Consider the following 23,104-nt stretch of genomic DNA (forward strand, 5'->3'; position numbering starts at 1 on the left):
AAAATTTAATATAGCGGCGGAGTTGGATATCCGCCCCTATAGAATGACTATTTTAAATATTTAATGAAATTGACTATAGCAGCGGATTTATATATCCGCCACTAAAAAAAATCAGATTTTATTTGATTATTTTTTTTGAAGTATAAAAAGTTATGTTGATGAGCTCCTTATCAATTTATTTTTAATTGAATATGGCAGCGGATTATTATTTCCGCCGCTATAGAATGATTTTTATTGAATAAAAATAATTTATTTTATTGAGAGTATATATAGCAGCGGATGAATGGATCCGCCGTTAAAAAATTATTTTCTTTTTTTTTAAAATTGAGTATGGCAGCGGATAAATTGTTCCGCCACTAAAAAAATTAGTTTTTTTAATATGAAAAATTCGATTTATGAATTCGTCTGTATTTATTTTTTTTTTAAAAATTAACATAGCAGCGGATGATGGTATCCGCCACTAAAAAATAGTTATTTTAATTGTTTAGGCTTGCGAATTTTTTTTTTAATTTCCTATGAGAGCGGATTGTTTGCTCCGCCGCTATACCATATACTCCAAACGGCCGATCGATTTGGCGCAAAATTTTCGCGGTAATTTTAAAGGACGAAGGTTCAAAACTTCATTTTCGTTCAGCCATTTTCTCTTCTCTTCTTCTCGTTCTCTCCATTTCTTTGAAATCCCTAAATCTTAGAGTTTTTTCCCTTTGTTCTTCTGTTTGAGCTCGATTGGAGTTTCAATCGACCCTTCTTCTGTTTAGAGGGTTGGTTCAGCCCTTGATCTCATCGTTATTTGTAGCGCCAGCTTCGTGGTCGCTGTCGTGAGGGTTGACGCCGGATTGTACTGCTAGGAGCGAAAGGAGGGGCTTGAACCCTCAACCTCAGCTGCCACAAACTCTCCTCAATCTTCAATTTGGATTCGCATCTCAGGTACTCTTTTGATGTTGAACTACGATTGTTCTACTTGTTGTCGGGTTGAAACCCTTGTTTTTTTATGCAAAAATTTGAAATTAACTTCGAGTATGAGATGACTGGGATCTCAGATTGGATGAGAGCTTTATTTCAGATTTCTAAATCAGAAAGAAGAATGAGGGTAGAAAATAAAGGGTAGAAAATAAGGGTAGATTTGCAGTCTTCATAATCAATGTTCTGATGAAATACATTGGAACATATAAAATTGAAAATTTAATGGGGAAAAAAAAAAACTGTTACTTAATGCATCAGAGTCCTACAAAGTCTCGTAACAAACAAAACCATCCAAAACTGAGCTGTTTCAAACCAAGAAAAAGACCTTCACACCCTAAATAAAGATTGTGAAGTCCTAGCAAACACTTTATTTCCAGATGCATTTAGGGATATTATAATAGAAACCACCACCGATCATCCAACAAGCCTCCTCTAGTGAGAATCTTTGACCAATTTCTGTAATGAGATCACACAAGTCAGAATAGTTATTGCTGGTTTTTTTTTACCCTTGTAATTTACCTATTTCTCTATTGAATGGAATCTTTCTAGAGATCAAACAATCCTGGTTATTCACATTATCTCAATGGAAGATTGGGCATCTACACAGAATAGTCTTATTATTGAATGTAAATATTTTATTTTTTACACTTGTTAGCTCAATGGAAGATTGGGCAATACTTTGGTAGTCCTTTCAATATCTAAGTTCTAGCACAAGCAAAGCTTCTATTACATTGGGATAAATAGGGGGTAGTGTTAGGGGTAAATTGGGCAAGTGTTCGATGGTATCAAGGAAAACTAGGAAATAACTTGGGCAATTTTTGTGGGGGTTCAACTATGTGGGTTATTGGTGGCTCGATGTTTGAAATTAGGAAGGTTGGGGAAAGTGGACAAGTTTTTGAGGTTCGTTGAGAGATGATGCGGCTTCCAAAAATGGCAAGAGAATGAAGGAATGAGTAAGAGTAGGTGAAAGAAAAAGAAATGAAATTGAGAGTTCAAACGTGTGTGAAATTAGGAGGGGTGCAACCCTTTTTATAGTGCATAGAACATACCCATCTTGAAGATCAGTCTACTGTTGTGGGGAAATGGGGACAGCTGCTGCTGTGGCTACTGTTGTGTTTGTGTTCAATGAGTGTTCTGTGTTTTTCATAGCAGCTGATACATCCACCACACTTGTCTTAACCAACTGTTTAAGAAAATCCCAGCCAAGAGGTGGCATATGATTCATAAATATGAGTCGATTATTTGATCTTGGCAATGCATAGTATGGAAGTTGAGTCCTTCGAGAACTATGAACCTATGATTCGTCACATAGTTCTCAAGTGTTGTGTATTATCTTTGTTGTGCATACTACCATTGGATTCAATTGAGTTTTTACATATATAGTTTTTTATCAATCAAGTCTGCTTGCTTAAGAAATACTGAAGATATGTTTGCTACATGTGCCCTCCATTATGAATGCCCAATTGATGAGTCATATCTGATATTGCACACACTTCCCAGACTTGCACTGTCCTATCAATTGCATTAGTAATCTATTAACTTGAACTATTGCTTATGAAATTAAGCCATTTAAGATGGCTTAAAATCAATATGCCACCGTTGGTCCTGCACATTAGTTTTTAGAAAGGAAAAAAAAAGGTGTAGTTTTAATTTGTATATTTACTATGTTGCTGCTTTGCTTCCATATTCTGTTTGTTAATTCATTTGTTTGTGTGAATGAGGTAGAAACTTACAGTGACTGGTCAATTGTTATGTGGTATGTATAGTGTGGCGTGTTTGTGTGCATAGAAACTACATTACTGATTTGTGATTTGTAAGTAGTATTATTATATTCCAGTTATTACTTCCTTTGGAAACTATAAATAGGGTTGCTTTGAAACATGGTTCAAAATTTTGTGGTTTTTGAAATGTTTTGGTGGGATGTTCTGGTTTTGGCTTGTGAAATAAGAATAAAACCTTCACTCGAGATATTTAATATTTCAAAAGGTTTATTATATTTGGTTGGGACTATTTTGGTTTTTCCTGAGATCGAAAAATTTTCCGCAAACATGATTCTAAGACTTGCTTTGAAGGCATGGTTTTAAAATGAGACTGAGTCTTACAGCAAGGTCCCGTTGTGACAATAAGATCTCAGAATAAGGTATTTCGATTGTTATCAAAGTATTTCAATCTAATCTTAGATGGTACACCTCTTGTCAAGCATGGTTCTGATCTCATCCCCATGATGTTTTAATTTCGATATATGTAGACTGTTTTTAGTGATAATCAGTTTGCTTTTACTTATCACATCTCAATTTCTTCAATATCAAGTAATCAGTCCCATCTTCAGTTGTTTCATAGCTCACAATTGTCACTGCATGATCTAGGTGTTTGCTACAAGGTCCAGTGAATATACCCTGTGATCATAGTCAATTAAATTCAAAGACAAATACCACTCCCCTAGTAAGCTTTTTCGATATGGGTCTCGAAATGAACTCTATATATGAGTTCATTGCGTTCTTCTCGAGCTCAATTTTAACATTTTTAGATAAACGGGCTGTGATTGGTCTTTTTAATGATCCAACCTTAAGCCTGAATGTGTTAACCCAAGTTATATTTTTGGCCCCAGATTATTCCTTAAGGGATATGAAAAATCCCAATTAGAAAATATCGATTTTAGCAAAATTACCAGCTTGAAAACCCAGGGGTGTATCAAACAAAAGGATTTGGGGCCCTTGTACTATTGATGAGGGCCACCATTTATGTGTGTATCTGTCTGTTTCTTTCTTGAAACTCTAGTGCTTTATTTTAGAGTGCCTAAGTTAGTCTTTTTTTCATTATTTTTTTACCTTTTTTCCAATCAAGACCCATACATTGCTTAGAACAAAACAATGGTCAAAAAGTCCATCATCTTTAATTAGAGATTTTGGTATTGTGGTTTGTGCTTTAGACCCAAAAGTATAATCCAAAACTGCTTTCTTTCCATTTTTCTCAGAGCATCTTCACTAAAAAACAGAATTAGCTTTGCAGATTTTTAAGTTCTCTCCACCACACAAAGTGATTGATTATGAGGGATGTATTGCACACTAGAAAACTATTATTACACACTTATATTCAATTTGGGGGTTAGGGAAGAGTGAAATTAAACATGAAAGCTAGAGGTCTAAAAGAGGTACACAAGGAGAATCAATAAATGTTTGTTGTGCCTTGTATTCTATTGGTGGTTATCGAACTGTATGTGTAGTGTTTTATGTAAGTGAGTTCCAATAATTACTGATTAGTATTTTGATTTTAGAGTTATGTTGTTCGTTACTCATTACTAAAATCCTTCTCTACTTACAATTATCAGATTTTAAAATTCTTATAGCTTCCATTAGAGCACTTATTCATGAATGGATAGCTAACTTAATTTGTATGTTTCTCTGGAGCATTCATGTCATGTTTGAGAGTTTGTAGTCATAAATTTTCATTGTAGGCCCATTAGCTTGTCTAATCATTTCTAAAATTTTCTCGCAGGCTTTTCTGTGAAGCCAATAGATTGATTTCTTGTGAACATTGGCTGCACTAACTTGTCTCTCAGTCTTATTTGCAAAAAGGAAAACGAAATTCCCAATTTATAAGAGATCACTGGCAGTTCAAGTTGAGTATAGGTATTATTTTTATTTTCCATTTTTTCTATTGCAAGTTGTACCAGTGATCTCTTGTCTACAAATTGAATTTTGCTGTGGTATAGGTGGGAAATGGGGAAGCAATTGAAGTTGGGGAGTTATTTGAACTTTGAAAGATGTCTATTGGTATTATGTTATGGGTTTTGTCACCTAATAGTAATTCAAAATAAGGCTCACATTACATGAGCCAATATCACAGATTGACACAAATACCATTGGCATTAGTTCTGCTTCATATAACATTAGTGATTGGTTTCAAAAGTAACAGATTGGGTAAGACTTTCTAGGTAACTATTATAGAAGTTCAATAGTTGAAATGAAATGTAGCAGTTTTGCCAAGCATATAACATTAGTGATTGGTTTCTAGGTAACCTTGTACAGATAACGGAAGTCATAACCATATTATTGTATTCACAAGCATCAAACTAAGAACTTACAAAAGCATAACAATGGCTTTGAGTAGAAAAAATGTCCTAACCTTTAGATGCAAGGTGACCCTTCCATCACTTGAGTCTGACAAAGGATATGCTTCAATGTAGCATAGATCACTACTACCAATCAAAGTATGTGCAGTTGGAGGTACCTATAGGAAAGTAGAGTCAACACCTTTTGTCAGCCAAAGAGTTAATTCACTAGGATCTGGCCTCCAAAGTCTTGAATAGCCTTGTGAACCAATCCCTCCAACTTTCTGTCTTGAGCTGCAGATACCTCATAAAACTAAACCGTAAGTTTGTGGTGGCTAAATGGGTAATCTCCTCTGCTTTCACTAACCCCAGCCCAAGTGAAATGATAAATGATTAACACAACTACCTCACAGGTTTGCTTGCTCTACATAAATCAAGTTTAGAGATCATAGCTGACATTCAACACCAAGGCACTTTAATAAGCCATGTACTTAATTTTAAGCAGAACACATCCAAGGTGGCCCTCACTATTAATAATAGTGGCAGTTTTTTGGTATTTGCGGTGGTTTTGGGCTCCATATGTCTAGATCTAGACTAGAAGAGACAATAAGCCAAGGTAACACTTGTGTGAGTGAAGAGAAACCCCTCATACAACACAAGTCAATCAACTTGGAAACTAGTGCTGAAAACATCTTAAAACAATAGAGATTATTTTATAACAACAAACACAAATTGTAAGAAAACCAACATAACAAGAAAAACCCAAACCTTAAAAACAGTAAAAGATTATTCTCTAACACACATAAATTTAATATAAGAGAAAACCCATATCAAAGAATAAATTTACTTCAACAATGCATTATCAAAGTTGAAAAACAACTAAAAATGAAGAAAATGAAACAAACCCAAGATCCTCAAAAACTGACCTTGCTCTCTGATTCTTCATGAAGTTTGGTCCTTGTTTAAGAAATTCTGTAGTCTCTCCAAAAACTGGCCACCCCATTGTACCAGGAGGCAAGCCTTTCCTTCTATATCTAACTTCATTCCATCTTAACAAAGCAGAGCAGATACAGAGCAACACAACCACTACAAAAACCATCACCAAAACAGCTATTGATGCTCCCAAGATGCTTCAACCCACTTCAGAGAAAACTGTTAATGAAATGGGTTGAAATGGTTTGATTTGATCCATTTTGATATGGTAACCTTGGATCTTGATTGAGAATTTGGGTTTTCACTAATGACCTTATACATAAGGCTTTGATTTGATAATCTACAACGTCAATTTTGAATCAACCACGCGCCAATCCAATCCCAATTTGTAAAAATTGTGAGATAGTATGTAAATTATACTATAGTTTGTTTAAATATATGAAGATTAATTATATTTGTAAATCAAGTCAAATTTGATCCAATCCACATAAATCTAATTGTTGTCATATCGACTTCAATACTAATGTTAAAACCCAATCTGACCAAGTTCAATCCAATCCTTATTTGAGTTGTCCCTACTCAACTCGATCCAATTTTGACCCAATTTAGTGACAACGCTATATGATTGGCCTTAGAGGTGTGAGAGGTCTGAATGCTTGTCTTATTTGTCTGGGAGCCAAGGAGACCACGTTATAATCTAATTTTTTTTAAAAGCCACGTTGTAATCGATATGAACAAGATTTTAAAAAAATTCTTAAGAAGTGAGTTCATACCCACTTTTGCCATTTCAATTCACTTTTGTAAGGTTTTTCTTTCACTCCTTTATAACCTTCAAATCCTATATTTCTTTTAATTGGGATTAGATTATAATTGGTCTTTATTAAACTTACCAAAACTGTCTCCATTGACATTCTCTTGTTTATTATTCATTTGAACTATCACATTTTCTTGAATGCCTTAATTTATAATTTTGATTTTTCTCAACATCTGTATCACTAATATGCTCGATCTATTAACATGAGTCTCATTATCGAAGAACAAAATGCAACTTCAGCTTCATACCTGTATCAACTAATATCCTCTGGTGCCCACTGTGGGATGCTCTCCATTACAGCCACTCTTCACATACTAGAAGCCTACATTACAAATTCCATCCAAACCCACTGAACTTCAATGGATTGATAATGCTGGGAAGGTAGGAATGAAAATGGGTAACATAAAAGGGACTGCAAGACCTTCATTGGGAAATAAAATATTCTTTAATTTATTAATCAGGTTCTACAAATGACCATAACACCCGTGTCCAAAGTCACATGTTCATTTTCTCAGGTAAAATATCACTGCAATACTACTACTATTTTAGACCCTAGAACAGAAAATAAATCCTGATCAAGATGACAGATGGTGAATCACCATTAGCTCCACACCAAGGCCTATAACCAGTGTATATGTATTCAAGTCATGCCTCCACTTGTTGCTGTACGTATTATTTGAAATAAAGCTGAAATAGAACAAAGAAAGTAATTAGTAAAACCAGAGGTACTAAGTAGGCAACACCTAACCTTCTCGGACAATGAACAATATGACCAGAGATCGTTTTAATTCTGTTGATTTCTAGTCAGTAATATTATATGATGTGTTTTCCAAATGAAACTTTAATCCATTAATGACTCTATCATCGTTTAAGGCTAAAAGGAGAAGCTCGTGTCTCGTGTTTTAATCTTTGATTACTTGAAAAGATGCCATATGTTTTTTTTTAATCGATATATGCATTACAGAGATTTGAAGAAGAACCCTATTTTATTGATTTTGATTTTTTTTCCCCTTCATAAATAGGTTCAAAACAAAAAATATAAAAAAATTCCTTATTTTTCTGTGGAAATGGGGTTTTTCAAATCTCCATTTTTTCTTTTAATTTCTTTACAAATAGTTTCATTTGAAGTAGAATAGATGAAGGAGTTTTTGTTGTCTCTTTTGAATCTTAGGAACTATGGTGAGCTGAGGAGATCATCTAAAGCAAGGATTTTGAACACTCAGAGAAAGAGCGGGAGTTGCAGTAAGAAAAAGGTTGAAAATTATTAAAAAATAGGAAATTTTTTTAGAGAACGGGTTGGAGTCCCAGTGGCGTTCCATTGAAGATCGATTCACCGCAAACTAGGTATAACATTCGCTTATTATTTTTGTTTCCTTCCTCATGCATTTATTTTCATTGGGACCAAATTTGCATTGGATTTGGTTTGAAGGATTATTAATCTTATATGGTGTTTTAGAAAATAAATTTGAAAATTATTTTCCTTACCCCTTATAATATTTGGACCAGTGGCTCCACCCCCGTACCCTTGGGAAAGGGTGCTACCCACTTCACCCCCTCATGTTACTCGGTCAATGGGACTCTCAAAGCTCTGCATATTGCAATAGTGACATGTGTATATCTTATAATAAAAAAAGATTGAATTGTGTCAAATATATATATTTTGTGATTATTATGAGCTATTACTTAGGTTTCTATTGTATATGCCTTGGATTAACGAAGTAAAATTAACCATGAAAAGATTTATGGATTGGATAGGTTATGCCATCAAAATTAACCCAATGGCTTGTCGGATGGCCTACCCAATGGCTTGTTGGATGGTCTACCCAATGGCTTGTTGGATGGCCTGCCCAATGGTTTGTCGGATGGCCTGTTGGATGGCCTACCCAATGGCTTGTCGGATGACTTGTCCAATGGCTTGTTGGATGACCTGCCCAATGGCTTGTTGGATGGCATGTCGGATGGCTTGCAGGATGTTTGTTTACTTGGGGTGTAAGTAGTAATAGTTGACCTGCCAATATTACCTATTTTTAGAAATTTTCAAAATAATTGGGACAAACTTTGAATGAAAAACATCATTCTCTTATCTTCCCTCATCGTATCTCCACTTTTGGAGATAACCAAATTTGACATTTTTTCCCTTTTCTTCCCTCTACTTTTCTTCGCTTTTCTCCCCACTTAACAATCCAAATAGGAGAAAGGAAGATAAAATTGCATATTTTCTCTTCTCTTCTCTTATCTTCTCTCAATCTAAATGGATTGTATAGAAAACCTCACATTTGTTATAGTCTTTATAGTATTGTTTTTTATAGTAATTTTTGAATTTAGGTGTTGAAGGAAGTGATGGATAAGAGTTGGATGAAAAAGTCGAGGTAAACTCATCTAGTTATGATTCATTGTCAATGTTTATAACTCAATGGGATTTTTTTTAAAAAATTCTCCTACATTATTTTCTAATGTAGGGTGAGTAGTGAATATATAAACGGTGTTAATAAATTCCTCGACTTCGCATTTGCCAATACATCAACCGGCCTCATCCCATGTGCATGTAAGAAATGTGTCAACCTTAAGCTCTTGAAACGAGATGTTGTCCAGGAGCATCTCATCATTTATGGAATTATGGAGCATTACACACTATGGAAATATCACGGGGAAACTTCTTCCACATCCACACCCACTATTCCATGTGATGATGCTCTAGGTGGTGTTGATATGAATGGAATCTTGCACGATGCTTTTGGTATGTCGGGTGTGGACAATGATGTACCTGATGGAGCAAGTGTTCCTACACAAGGACGCAATGCCGAAGCAGAAAATTTCTTTAGGTTGCTTCAAGATGCAGATAGAGAGTTGTATCCCGGATGTACCAAGTTCACAAAGCTCTCTTTCATTGTTCGACTATATCACATAAAGTGTTTGTCTAGATGGAGCAACAAGTCCTTCGACATGTTGCTTACGCTTTTGAAGGAGGCATTACCCGAGGGAGAGTTGTTGCCAAAGTCTTTTTATGATGCGAAGAAGATCATTAAGGACTTGGGACTTAATTACAATAAAATTGATGCATGCCCCAATGACTGTATGTTATATTGGAAGGACACAACCAATAATCAATTATGCAAGGTGTGCGGTACTTCGAGATGGCAGCAAGTTGAACATAATGAGAATTATGAGAATATTTCTCCAAGGACGAAAGAAAAAAAGATTCCTGCTAAAATATTGCGTTATTTTCCATTGGTTCCAAGGCTTCAAAGGTTATTCATGTCAACGAAGACCGCATCATTCATGCGATGGCATGACGAGAGTCGGACCAAAGATGGGTCTTTGAGGCATCCAGCCGACTCTCTTGCCTGGAAAGATTTTGACATTAAACATCGATCATTCTCTTTAGACAGTCGCAATGTTAGACTTGGGTTGGCAACCGATGGCTTTAATCCATTTAGGACTATGAGTATTTCTCATAGTACATGGCCTGTCATTCTAACAGTATACAACTTGCCACCATGGATGTGCATGAAGCAGCCTTATCTCATGTTATCATTATTGATTCCAGGTCCTTGTGGACCCGGCAATGATATTGACGTGTATTTGCAACCATTGATAGATGATTTGAAACAATTGTGGGAGTTTGGCGTAGACACATATGATGCACACAGCAATCAAACCTTTCAAATGAAAGCTGCGCTATTATGGACGATTAGCGACTTTCCAGGATACGCTATGTTGTCTGGATGGAGCACCAAAGGGCGTCTTGCTTGTCCTTGTTGCAATAAAGACACTTGCTCTCGACGTTTGAAGCATGGTAGAAAATTTTGTTACCTAGGTCACCGTCGATTTCTACCGACTGATCATAGGTTTAGATTTGACAAGAGATGTTTCAATGGAGAACAAGAACATCGAATTATGCCAATCCCGCCATCTGGTTATGAGGTTTTGGAACAAGTAGAGGGCATGAACATCACGTTCGGAAAGATTTCTAAGGTTGCAAAAGGTCGCAAGAGAGGGCGAGAAGATGATACGAGAGATTTTTACAATTGGAAGAAGAAAAGCATTTTCTTTGACTTACCTTATTGGAAACATAATTTGTTACGGCATAGTTTGGATGTCATGCACATTGAAAAAAATGTATGTGATAATGTCATTGGGACTTTGTTGAACATCGAAGGAAAGACAAAGGATAATTTGAAGGCTCGTCTAGACTTGCAAGAAATGAAAATACGAAATAAACTTCATCCAATTAGTATGGGAAATAAGACATATTATCCCCCCGCGTGTTTTACAATGAGCAATATTGAAAAAGAGAAATTTTGTAATGTGTTGAAGAATGTTAAGGTTCCAGATGGTTATGCAGCGAATATTTCACGATGTGTACACCCCAAAAAACGTAAGATTTCAGGACTCAAGAGTCATGATTGTCATGTGTTGATGCAACAACTACTCCCGATAGCCTTGCGAGGTACATTGGTTAAGCATGTGAGCGCAAACCTAATTGAGTTGTGCACATTCTTTAGGGAGTTGTGTTCTAAGGTTGCACGGGTAGATGACTTTGAAAGGTTACAGTCTCGGATTGTGTTAACATTATGCCACTTAGAGAGGATTTTTCCCCCAGCGTTCTTTGATGTTATGGTGCATTTACCCGTTCATTTGGCTGCCGAGGCACGAATAGCTGGACCAGTACATTATCGATGGATGTATCCTATTGAAAGGTATGCATTAATTTTTGTCTTCTTTTTTGTTTTAGTTTCACATGCACCACACTATGCAATCTCATAGTCAAATTATCTCAATGCATGGTTATAGGTACCTTCTTACACTTAAATCGTATGTGCGTAATCGAAGTCGACCAGAAGGTTCCATCGCAGAAGGGTACCTCGCAGAAGAATGCTTAACATTTTGCTCGAGGTACTTTGATAGTGTGGAGACAAGGTTTAATCGGCCAATAAGAAATGATGACTTTGGTAACACTATCTCAGGTCGATCGTTGGGGAAAGAACAAGTATTTACTCTAGATGAAATATCATGGAGACAAGCAAATCGATACATGCTTTTCAACTCTGAGACGCTTGTCCCATACTTTGAGTAAGAATGCATATTTATTTTAAATTTTACCATGCATGGTGAATGTAATATATCCATAGTTAATCATATCTCTTGAACTCAAACATATACAGAAAACACAAGAATGAACTTAAGCAGCGGCATCGTCGGGTCAGTCGTTTTGAAATTGATAGGCTTCATGCTAAAGAATTTGATGATTGGCTTTTCAACATGTCTTCCCATTCAGAGAATTTTGTATTTTCAGATGAAGTTAGGAAATTAGCAAAGGGTCCTGATCGTGTTGCAAAAAGATTCAACACGTACATCATTAATGGGTTCAGGTTTCGCACGAAAGGTAGTGAAAGTAAGAGAAAAACTCAAAATAGCGGAGTTATCGTGGTTGCAAATACATCAAGTTTTGCAAGTGTTAGTGATAGAAACCCAATTCAAGGAGACATTACCTATTATGGTGTTTTGACTGATATCATAGAGCTCAATTATTATGGATGGAAGCGTGTTGTATTGTTTAAGTGTGAGTGGGTTGATGTTAGAAGAGGAATAAAAAAAGATGACTTGGGATTTACGCTCGTGAATTTCACATACTTATCCAATACTGGAGCAAATGTTTACGATGAACCATTTGTACTAGCATCTCAAGCCACACAAGTATTCTACGTCAAGGACTCTATGGATTCAAACTGGTATACTACTATACAATCAAAACCAAGAGACTTGTTTGAAATGGGAGGAAATGGTACAGTAGAGGATATCGATGATTACTTGCAAAGCTTGCCTTGCAATGATCAAAATATGGTGGATACTTTGATTGCCTCTGATGATAATGTAACATGGGATAGGTCAGATATGCCAGGAATAACGATCAATGCACCTCTAATTATCACGACACCTTTAACTGCCACAGATGAAATTAGGGAGGATGACATTGACGAGTCAGATTTCAATAGTATTGATGGGGAAGAGTTGGAGTCCAGTGATGCTGTTTGAAATTATTCATGTACAATGATGCAATTACAAGTTCCATATATCATTTGACATAGATTTGGTAATTAATAATTCAATAAAACTCATTGGTAAATCTTTGAATTAACCTCCATTATCATTAACTTAATAACATTTCTTATAAGTTTTGAAAATAACTAATCATTTTCTTTGTCTTTATTATAGGATGCATCGTCATGATTCACCACCTCCCCAACATGGGGATGAGACGGTACATTTGGGACCCACGCAGATCGACATGACTGGCCATTCCGATCAGGCATCTGATTCAACATCTAGTAAGATGGAGTAATTGCTTTTAAGATTTTGCATTCATATATGTATATGTAAGATAATTGAATGATACTCAATTTTTTGTACATGATTTTCTGCAGGATCTACCAAGACGCATAGAAAACGTGTGCGGGGCAATACACGTCTTGAATCACTTTGGAACATTGGCCCACAGGATTTAAAAACACGTGTTCGGAAAAACAACTACAAGCAACCTATTGGCAATGGGGCTAAATTACTTGGGCAGTTCTTAGGCACTGCGGTACGGAAGCCACGGTTCATATCTTTCATGTATTCAGATTGGAGGCGAGTGCCGATTGAAGCTAAAGAGAACATTTGGCAAACAGTTCAGGTAATCTGAAAAATAAATCAATTAAATTACACCGATTGTTTATATTAATCCAAAAATTTCACTCTTATGCTTTTTTAAATGTGATGTAGGGGGCTTTTGATATTGATGCCGACTTGAAGAGTTGGGTTCTTGAATCCTTCAATAAAAAATGGAAAGACCACAAATCTCTCATGAAAACAAAATACTATTTAGACTTTGTGGGTGCTCCAGATGAGGCAAAAAAGAACCTCCCACCTTTTATGGATCAAGTGGAGTGGGATTGGCTTGTTCAATTTTGGGAAAGTAAAGTTGGTAAGGTATAAGTAACAACCATAGTTACATATAAATTCATTTAATTAACTATTGGTAAGGTTTGAATATTATCTAATTTTTTATGGTTTACTTTGTAGACGCGTGGAATGACAAACAAAGCCAATCGTAAAAATCAAAAAATGCACCACACATCTGGCACAAAGAGCTTTGCAAGAAAATTCGAGGAGGAGGTAAAATCAAATACTCATTGAGCCAATTTAGTACATGATTGCAATAATATGTATTGACTTATTATGTTTTACTTGTTAATAGACAGAAAAGAATAATGGGGTGGAGCCATCCCGGATGCAAATGTTCATAGTAACCCACACAAGAAAGGACCAGACCTTTATAGATGCAGAGACAGAAAAAGTTGTTGTAAGTATATATTTCCAACCTATTCTATTAGAAAAACTTATGTATCCAAATTATTTATCTTATAAAAATGTTTTTAAGTTATAATAATTTTTTGACGTCTTTTTATTTTTTTTCTAAATCATGTATATATTGATTGTATTTAATTTATTTTAGGAAGAGATGAGACAAAAAGAGAATGAATCTCAATTGTCAGGTGGTTCCCAAAGCAACACAGGTAGGAACGACATCTTCTCCCAAGTCATGGGAGAAGATGGGCATGGTCGGGTCAGGCAGATGGGGATGGGAGTGAGACCCTCAGCGTTTTTCGGACCCCAACCGACCCGTCAAGAGTGTATCTCACAGGCCGTTGAGGCAAATCGTCGTGCTGATGAGGCATGCCGAGAAGTCGCTGCAACACGCCGAGAAGCCGCTGCAACACGCCAAGAGATGATTGAATTTCAAACAAACATGTCGATGCAATTAGAAGCACTGATGTCATTTATGAGTCAACAACTTGGCCGTTCCGTAAATATGGCTGAAGTTCTTCGAAGTACACAGGTAATAACTTGTTATTTTGCCTTCTTAAACAAAAAAAATTTAATTGTATTTTCTTGTACTAATAGTTAAAATAATATTGTTTGTAGGCTTCCAATGGCAGCGATCCACAACCTTGATCGATAACCTTTTGTTAAGTATGTATCAAAGATCAATTTTTTGTTTTCCAAGTTTTGTTAATAGTAATAGTTGGATCCACACACTTTTGTTTATCAGGTAGGAATGATCAACTTTTTGTATTGTAACTTTCATTAGTGATAGTTGAAGATGTTATAATTGTTCAGTTCTATGTAAAGATAAAAATTAGACAAGAACTTGGTCTTCAATGTGTATACCGTTTCTTATATATATGGATTGATATCTAACACTCATTAGGTAAAACCTTTTTAACTCTTTGTATGTATTAGGTAAAATTTTTTTTAACTCTACATGTATTAGGTAAAACCTTTTTAACTCCGCCAATGTAAAATTAACGTTTTACATTGCCGGTCCCAAGCCCGGATAAAGGAGGAGGGAGAAGGTATGCCATTGATTCATTACTTTTTAACTCTTTGCATATCTGATGAACCTTCTCTTAAGATGGGTTAGTTGTCTTCAAACAAAGATGATTATTTGGTGGAGTTAATTGATTTGTGTTAAAAATAATCTGCAATTGGGTAAAACTTGATGTACTTTGGTGAAGAATAAATCATTCTGAACGTTGAGCACCTGAAATAAAATGGCTATGTGTGTTTATACTGTATTTGCACGTTCCATATAACCGCAGGTAATAGGTTTCTTTCCTTAATTGATTTCATCAGATGTTGATTCATTTGGTTTATATATGGAGGTAAGAGTTTCTCATGTCTGGTTTTTTTCACAATTCTACAGATGAAGGCCCTTAAAGATTTTGGCTTGGATGTGGCAAAGGGAAGTGTCTCGACTGAGGCATCAGTAACACACACAAAATTTTTCATTCAACGATTGTGAGTACTCAATCATCTTTTGTTTATCTTCTTCGAATATGATAGCATAGGAATCTTTTTGTAATAACCTTATTGTACTGCTTGTTTTGTATGTGCATTTGAGTGCATAGATATTGCATAAATACCTGAACCTATGCACTTATGAAAACTTACATACAGACACGGATGAAGTTGTTTGGAGCTTCTCACAGAGTGGAATTGGTTTGACTAGTCACCTAGTTGATCTATGAAAATCTCCTTAGGTATTCTTTCTTCTTTCATCGATTCTTGGCTATGTGAAGTGTTTGATTTTCATGGTCATGACGCACACCAATAATTTAAACATGCGTAGAGACATACTTTTCCAGAATTTATTCGAAAATATATGAAATAAAGGACATTTACAGGAAGATGCACACATTTCAGTAGATGTTCAAACTCCTATGTCCCATGTTCATAAGTTCAGTCTGTTATTTTGCATGTTAAGACAATTTAACATTTTTTTTACTTGTTAGCACACATGTGTAAATGACTGGCAATTAAAAAAAAAGCACTGAGAATTTTTTTTTACTTTCTACTGAATTTATTAGTTGGTTATCTGTTTCTAGATAGCTATGTTACCAGATCAGCGTTTTTTTACTTTTTTTCCCTTTCTCCCTTATTTTGATAGTTGTGACTTGTGAGTGTAAAGGTGGAGTTTTGATCCGAGGTCTATACTATTATCACACATAGACTATCACCTGAATAAGGTGTCACCTTCCCCAGATCAGTGTTTTTAAAAGTGGTTACATTTAAAATTGATTTTGTTAACATGGCAGGGACACTAGGCGCAAAGTTGTGGATCCTGATATGTTAGAGAGAATCGGGCTTACCATCATCAACAACCTTCTGAAGTATCATCCAGTATGTCAAACCAATTTGGTGCTCTTATTTCTACACTTAGCTTGCTTTGCTTCATCTAATTTTCCATACGAGGGAGATTGCATATAATAGAAAATTTTCGTTTATGTCATTTAATAGTCTTTCACACTCTTGCTTTACTTCATCTAATTTTCCGTACAAGGGAGATTGCATATAACTTACTGTATTCCTTGATGGTTGTTTCTACTATAGCTGTTAAAGTTCTTATCACTAGTGCCATTAGTAGATTTTCGTTTATTGCAAAAATGTTCTATAAGCAGAAATTTGTATAATATAAGCAATGACATATATGGTTGGCTAATGAACCTTTGAAAAGGTCAGATGGCTTAAATGAACAGGGTTTAATGATGAAGGAACATAATAAATCGTGTTTTTCAATACAGTTCCTACTGTTATCTTTTAGAGAAATTCCCAGGCTGATGAATGGCTGAGACACATATATGGCCTTTTCTGAAAATCGAAGACAAACTTGCAAGCATTATTCAGCCTATATTAATGACAAATTTTTGCAAGTGTTAGAAAGTCTTAAGTTATAGATTAGATCTAGATGAACTCAAGTAGTCTAACTGGAATGGAAAAAGATCTGCAACAATACTACATAAACTATAGCATAATATCCAAGAATAAGCAAAGCCATAGAAAATTGTACCCAGTTGTACCAGATGGCAATAATTTTCAGTTTTTTCTAAATGCTCCATACACAACCATCAGGAAAAAAAACACCTAAAAAAATTTAGTACACTCTTCAGATATTTCAAGTCAACTTACTTGCCAAAAAGGAGATATATTTCAAATTGTTCTCTCCTAAAGTGGCAATTGCCAGATGTTCTAATGCATCCAAATAAGATCACAAGAGTATACCTTTGACGATCGTAATGGAGACACATAGACGTTATGTGCTGCAGAGACTTTCTTTGGAGACATGTCAGGGAGACTTGGAAATGCAGTTAATTTGGGTGAGCTGGGACATTGGTCTGTTGAGCCAAAAAATAAAGACAAACTATTTTGCAGCCAAGGAACTACTAAAGAGAAAATAACTAGTATAAACTGCCAAAGAAACCAAGCATACCATCATCAATATTAACTTCATTTGGCCGGTTAGGTTTTTGAGTAGCACAAGCAGGGCCAAGCTCCAGTAACAGAGGCTTCACGGCTAGAATAAATATTTCATTGTAGAATGTAATAATATCAACGTGCTCCTCCCCAGTTTTCTGTATCCAAAGCATACATGAGCTTAGATTTTACTCGAAATGTAAGAAAACAGGTCAAGAAACATACCCCATTACGGCGAGTTGATAACCAGTCAACGAAGACACTACGGAAAATTTGTGGTTTACATTGTGGTTGCTTCCTATAGTTGTAAATGATTTCCCTAAAGGTCAGCTTTAACGGAGAAATCTGCAAACCATCACATGAACTCAGTAGAATAAAAAAGCTTACTAATTAGATACCCAATTGGGTTAGTTAACGCATTACTAAAGTGAAGCATCCATGAATTGTTTGAAGGGATTTATCAGATGCTCACTCCTAAGTCATTGTTAAAAGAAATTTTTTCATGTGTGGAGGTCATACAGGGCCTATTATATTATATCCAAATTTTTTCAACACTGCTTCCTTTGGCCTCAAGTTTCTGCTGTTACACTTTCCACATTGTTGGGTCTCATAATAATTATTAGAATGGTGCAACCCATTTTTCAGATTTAATAAGACGTGCTCTTACAAATTCAAGAAGGACTGAAAAAATGAAATAGAATATCCACTTAATTTCCTATAGCCATGTTTTCAGTTAAGAATGTTCATACCCACTCTTAATACCTAAATCCATGGCCTTTTTTTATTTTCTTTAATACGAGGAACTACTAATAAAATCATGCATAAACTATTGAACTATTTTTTTCATTCATATATTATCATCTTGGTACCAATTTTAGTATTCAATTTCCTGTGTAGGTTTGTCGTGTGCAGAGTTTTGTGGAGACACTTGACAATCTGAAGGCAAGAAACTCAATTTCAGCAACCACATCAATGCTGCATCTATGACAACCATATGGGAGAAGGTTGGGTCTGGAGTGGGAAGCCTGAGTGCTCCACTCCCAATGCCATCATCTTCAAAAATAACACAACTGGGACTAGGCTGAGGTCCTATCAGTTGCTCTAGTTAGTACACTCCTGATGGTGATCAAAATGCCATCATATTTGGAACAAATTTAATATTGTTGTGCTTTTGCTTCGTTGATTATTCAAATTTCTGTTTAGTGGTGAGAGAGGAAATTACTGATTATGCCTCCTCAACTTCACAGGTAATTTGAAAGATGTGAGAAAATCGCAACCACCTCAAGTAATGGAACCTCTAGAGTCGAAACATGGTTAAGTGTGCTATGTGGACAAAAGAAAAAATTGCATGCGTAAGCCAATTTTTTTCGATAATGACAAGGATTTGCATATCTTGCACTAAAATTTTCTCTTGTTCATCCATTTACCTACATTTTCATTAGCGTGTGCAATTGGCAAGTCTTTCGTTAGTTGGTCATACTAGAGATAAGAGAATATTTCAACTGCAATAACTGTCCATGAGTAGGTACATATCACCATGAACCAAAGTAGAAACCTTTTTGTACATGTTAGAATCAAATACAGTGAGAGATAAATTGGGACATTCTGGGAATATGTAAAATTGGGCATACTATTATGCCCATTCCTACTCCATCATTATCTATCAACTCTTAGTGCCTAATGACTTCTAGTCTTAGGTAAAACTCTTAAATAACTTGTGCTCAAGTTAAGAGTATGGCATAGAGAAATCTCATGAGAGTTGAACGACGAAACAGGATTCATGTTGCATACAACAACCATCTGATATGTTAATGTTTTCTTTCATATTACATGTTTTGGACTAGATTGCCATTACTACCAAAGGTCAGAGTGGTACCCACGATTAAGTAGCCTCCCAAACCCATCGCATGAGTGATTCAGAACAAGGGGTACCCATACGTAACGCGAGGGTGTAGGCATTTGGGGTAATGTTATAGAAGCAAAGTGTGAAGGGAGAGTTGAAAACATCTAAAACTCAGTAGTTTCCATCTTACTCTATGATGTATTCTCTGAATTTGCCTTGATTGATAAATTTGAATGTCTTGGAAGGAGGAACAGTGGCTTGAGAAACAGAGGAAAGGATGAAGAGGAAAAGGAATATGAAGGAAAATGTGAGTGAAAGTGAAGAAGACATTGTTGGATGGCTATGTATTATCTTGCCTCCAGCAATTTATTAATAAAGGATCAAGTCAGAATATTAAGTTTGAACCTGGATAATGGGTCTCTTTCTATGGCTTGTTATTGTAATAAAGAGCCAATATTAGACTTTGACCACAACTCTTCATTATTTATTTATTTAGATTTTAAATCATTATAATCTGACTATTCCACGTGGCAAACTCAATCGACTACTCTGACATGACAAGTTCAAAATCGTAGATCTACTCTCCTCGGCATTCACAACTGTACTTTCCCATAAAAAAATGTATCTAGAGGGAACCATGTATCCTAAGGAGCACAGATCTATGCTGCCCCTACTTGTCACGTAGTCGATGGAGTATACCCATGAGATAGTCAGGTATCACGACTCTTTAGATTTTATAAGCAGACTTCAACTTTTAGTTAAAAACTATACCTTTCAATTATTTTCTAAATACGTGTACATGAGCAATGGCAGTCTTGCTTCTCATTTATATAGTAAGTACAGATAGCTCCTTCTTCTTCTTCTTCTTCATATGGATTTTATATGTTTATTTATTGTTGTTAATTTATCATGTTGGCAGGTCAAGCATCTTTGATGCAAAGGCTGGAATTGCTCTGAATGAGAAGTTCGTGAAACTCGTGTCTTGGTATGATAATGAATGGGGTTACAGGTAATTTCACTCTCTAAATGCTTGTATTAATTATCTCTCTCATGAGTTTTTTTGCTCTTGCTGCTGAAGTTACTGTGGTGCCACCTTCACAATTAATGGCTCTGATTGGTCAGGCTTTGAAATGGCAACAGCACCAAGGTAGTAATCTCTCTGAGTTGTTCGATTTGTGGGTTAAAAAATTGCATTTTCATTCATCTTGATGAACCATGGTGCTATGGAACGCAGTTTGATTTGTTTCGAGGGACAGCTGCAATGAAACAAGATGAAGATGATATGTATCTAACTACTCTTGGGTACACAATCAAGGTATATATTTTCTTATTAACACATTCAATGCCATCTATTCTAAAAGTGCAAAATTTATGCAACCATTATGTGTATGGGGTGTTATTTAATTTAGAAAGTGGTGCTTGGCTGCGTGTTACTGTGTTTCACTATTGCTTCTAATCAAAGGATAACTTTCTGTTTTTGTTTTTTCGAGTTGTATAAAAAAACATAGAAGTGTAAAGAAGGCACACATGCTGGTTGTTCGGTTATACATTTGACACTTCTCAATTTAACCATTTGTTTCAGTCTTTAATTTTTTCTCCACTACGACATGACCCTAATTATATAAGCTTAAACATATTTCAACCATTTCTTAATGTTGGCTTTATATCCCTAATGCACTAACCATAGCTCTAATCCCATCAGCTCATGTTATTAACTTTTTATTTTTAGCTCAATTTTTGCAAATTTATCTCATCAGCTCATGTTATTATATCCCTAATGCACTAACCTAGTTCCCTGTTTTACGGTAGTGTCTGAATCATTTAATACAATTGAATACCAAAATGAGGAAATAATAGAGTTTTTTTTTTCTTGAAGTATTCTTGAGCTAACAATCTAAATTGCACACAGAAATTGTCATGCAGAGTTGTTGCATCTAAAAAGGTTGTACTTCGGGCTTTGAAACTATTGGCCTTTGGTCTTTTGCTTCAAGGTGATGTATTTCATTATTTTCCTTACTGTATAATTCAATATGCGTTTGGTTTTCCTCATTTTTTTATGCTTTCAAAGTGCATTAGCATGCATATTTTTTGTTCTCAGTTGGTACACAAAAAAGAAAGGAAGCTTGTAGAGAAGTGTTTGAAAATAGTTAATTTTTTTCTAACTCTAGTCAAACATATTAGCAAGAGGCATGTAAAACCCATGTGATATGCTTAAGTCGAGAAATTGCCCTTTAAGAAATGCGACAACCACTTTTTCTATTGCGTTGATAGTAAAATACATGAAATTATTAAGAGTATCGTAGTAAATTTACATATAAATCTCAGATATAAGAATAGTTAAATAATGGAGCCAATGGAAGCATTGTTGAGTTTGGGTTAAAAGTTAAATCTTTTCAAAATCTCGGGAGAAAAACAATTATGAAAAGAATACCAATTCAGTATTTGAAAAGAGAAAGGAAAAAAATGCAGGAGGCACTTCTATTTTTTCTTGTGGGCATCTTCCCTTTATAACAATTTTTGGGGGATAGAAAGGGAGAATACTCAGAAGAGGAGATCGACTCATCTCTTTGAAGTTCAGGAACAAGAATATATTCTTAAAAGACATAAATACCCCTTTGGAGATTAAGTGAAAGAATTATTTTATAGGTTTATTTGAAGATTTTGGCAAAAAATTTGTATATATATCTAAGCAGCCCTGTTCTTTACAAGTAGTAGATATTAAATTAGAACTTTAGCAACTCTCTGATGAATGCCTGCAGCAGTGTAGGAAAATATTCGATCTTATTTCTAATTTGTGTATTTTCCTTCTATTTAGGAGGTTATTTTCATGGACTCTATGATCTAACTTATGGAGTTGATATCAAACACATTAGATAGACGGGTATACTGCAGGTATTTTTTTTCCCACTCCATATGCTACAATTTAGGTCATGGGATATATTAGCATGGCTAGCTGTTTTTTTTTTTTTCCAAGTTGGAATTCTGAATTGTTTGAATCTGGTGAGAGTCCAATAGAAACAATATGTTTTCTCTGGATGAATCCATGCCAGAAATCAATGTTAAGTACAAGTACTGATAACTTGCAGCATTTTCTGCCTTCGATTCATGGAGACTAGCCATGGAAATACTAATACTCTTCTTTATCCCTTTGTTAGAACACTGGTGTTATGTGATCTATAATCACAGAAATGGCCATTAAACGGTGTTCACATTTGAGTTGGTTTCAGTTTGTGTAAGCTTATTTGTGTCTGAAAATTCTGGTTAACAAAGACATGCTTCTTCGTAGAGAATTGCAATCGCTTATCTGTTTGCCGCACTATGTGAGATTTGCCTCAAGAATGATGATGTCGTCCATATAGAGATATCCTTGTTGAGAAAGTATCGGTTCCAGTGGTGATGATGCGTCATCAGGTCTATTAATTGGGTGTCCTTATTGTGGATTATATTACTTACTAATTCTATTGATAAAGGAGAAAAAACAGATCATTGTTAATATTCAGGAAAAAATATTTATTTTTTTAAATTGAAAAATTTACCTATTGTGGCGGATATGAATATCCGCCGCTATATAATGTATATTCTGATAATTGAAAAAATGACCTATTGTGGCGGATCTGAATATCCGCCGCTATATGATATATAGACTGCTAGTTGCAAAATTACCTATTGTGGCGGATCTGAATATCCGCCGCTATACAATGTA

At 35.4% G+C, this 23,104-nt stretch overlaps 2 protein-coding genes and 2 long non-coding RNA genes across 22 annotated transcripts; 3 read left to right on the plus strand and 1 right to left on the minus strand.

Annotated features, from left to right (window-relative positions):
* The first annotated feature begins 265 nt into the window (after positions 1-265).
* On the plus strand, positions 266-14,923 carry LOC147403760 (uncharacterized). Of its 3 annotated transcripts, XM_086439477.1 has the most exons (13): positions 290-927; positions 4,459-4,592; positions 7,933-8,105; positions 9,087-9,130; positions 9,221-11,461; positions 11,556-11,834; positions 12,978-13,090; positions 13,187-13,437; positions 13,527-13,733; positions 13,827-13,919; positions 14,002-14,106; positions 14,260-14,643; positions 14,730-14,923. In XM_086439477.1, the coding sequence occupies exons 4-13, from the start codon at positions 9,102-9,104 to the stop codon at positions 14,757-14,759; spliced, it is 3,732 nt and encodes a 1,243-aa protein (XP_086295603.1). In that variant the 5' UTR covers positions 290-927; positions 4,459-4,592; positions 7,933-8,105; positions 9,087-9,101; the 3' UTR covers positions 14,760-14,923. The 3 variants fall into 3 exon arrangements, with proteins under 3 accessions (XP_086295605.1, XP_086295603.1, XP_086295604.1); XM_086439479.1 differs by lacking the exon at positions 14,730-14,923 and having other exon boundaries at positions 266-927; positions 14,264-14,404; XM_086439478.1 differs by lacking the exon at positions 11,556-11,834 and having other exon boundaries at positions 292-927.
* A 186-nt stretch (positions 14,924-15,109) lies between these two features.
* Positions 15,110-16,486, plus strand: LOC147403761 (uncharacterized). The gene is made up of 3 exons (XR_015177576.1): positions 15,110-15,605; positions 15,765-15,847; positions 16,403-16,486. It is a non-coding gene; the product is annotated as an uncharacterized LOC147403761 (long non-coding RNA).
* Positions 16,487-16,812: 326 nt separating this feature from the next.
* On the minus strand, positions 16,813-18,330 carry LOC147403762 (retinoblastoma-related protein-like). The gene is made up of 4 exons (XM_086437576.1): positions 18,321-18,330; positions 17,784-17,944; positions 17,575-17,716; positions 16,813-17,479 (listed from the first exon to the last, which is right to left on the minus strand). The coding sequence occupies exons 1-4, from the start codon at positions 18,328-18,330 to the stop codon at positions 17,334-17,336; spliced, it is 459 nt and encodes a 152-aa protein (XP_086293702.1). The 3' UTR covers positions 16,813-17,333.
* Positions 18,331-18,420: 90 nt separating this feature from the next.
* Positions 18,421-22,896, plus strand: LOC147403763 (uncharacterized). Of its 17 annotated transcripts, none has more exons than XR_015177585.1 (8): positions 18,422-18,910; positions 19,656-19,708; positions 20,321-20,410; positions 20,480-20,548; positions 20,636-20,716; positions 21,311-21,392; positions 22,217-22,293; positions 22,688-22,896. It is a non-coding gene; the product is annotated as an uncharacterized LOC147403763 (long non-coding RNA). The 17 variants fall into 17 exon arrangements; XR_015177588.1 differs by having other exon boundaries at positions 20,327-20,410; XR_015177590.1 differs by lacking the exon at positions 19,656-19,708 and having other exon boundaries at positions 18,422-18,662; positions 18,806-18,910; positions 20,327-20,410.
* The last annotated feature ends 208 nt before the right edge of the window (positions 22,897-23,104 follow it).

This window comes from Akebia trifoliata, chromosome 4 (genome assembly GCF_017979445.1).
Source record: "Akebia trifoliata isolate Shusen 1 chromosome 4, ASM1797944v1, whole genome shotgun sequence".
NCBI lineage: Eukaryota > Viridiplantae > Streptophyta > Magnoliopsida > Ranunculales > Lardizabalaceae > Akebia > Akebia trifoliata.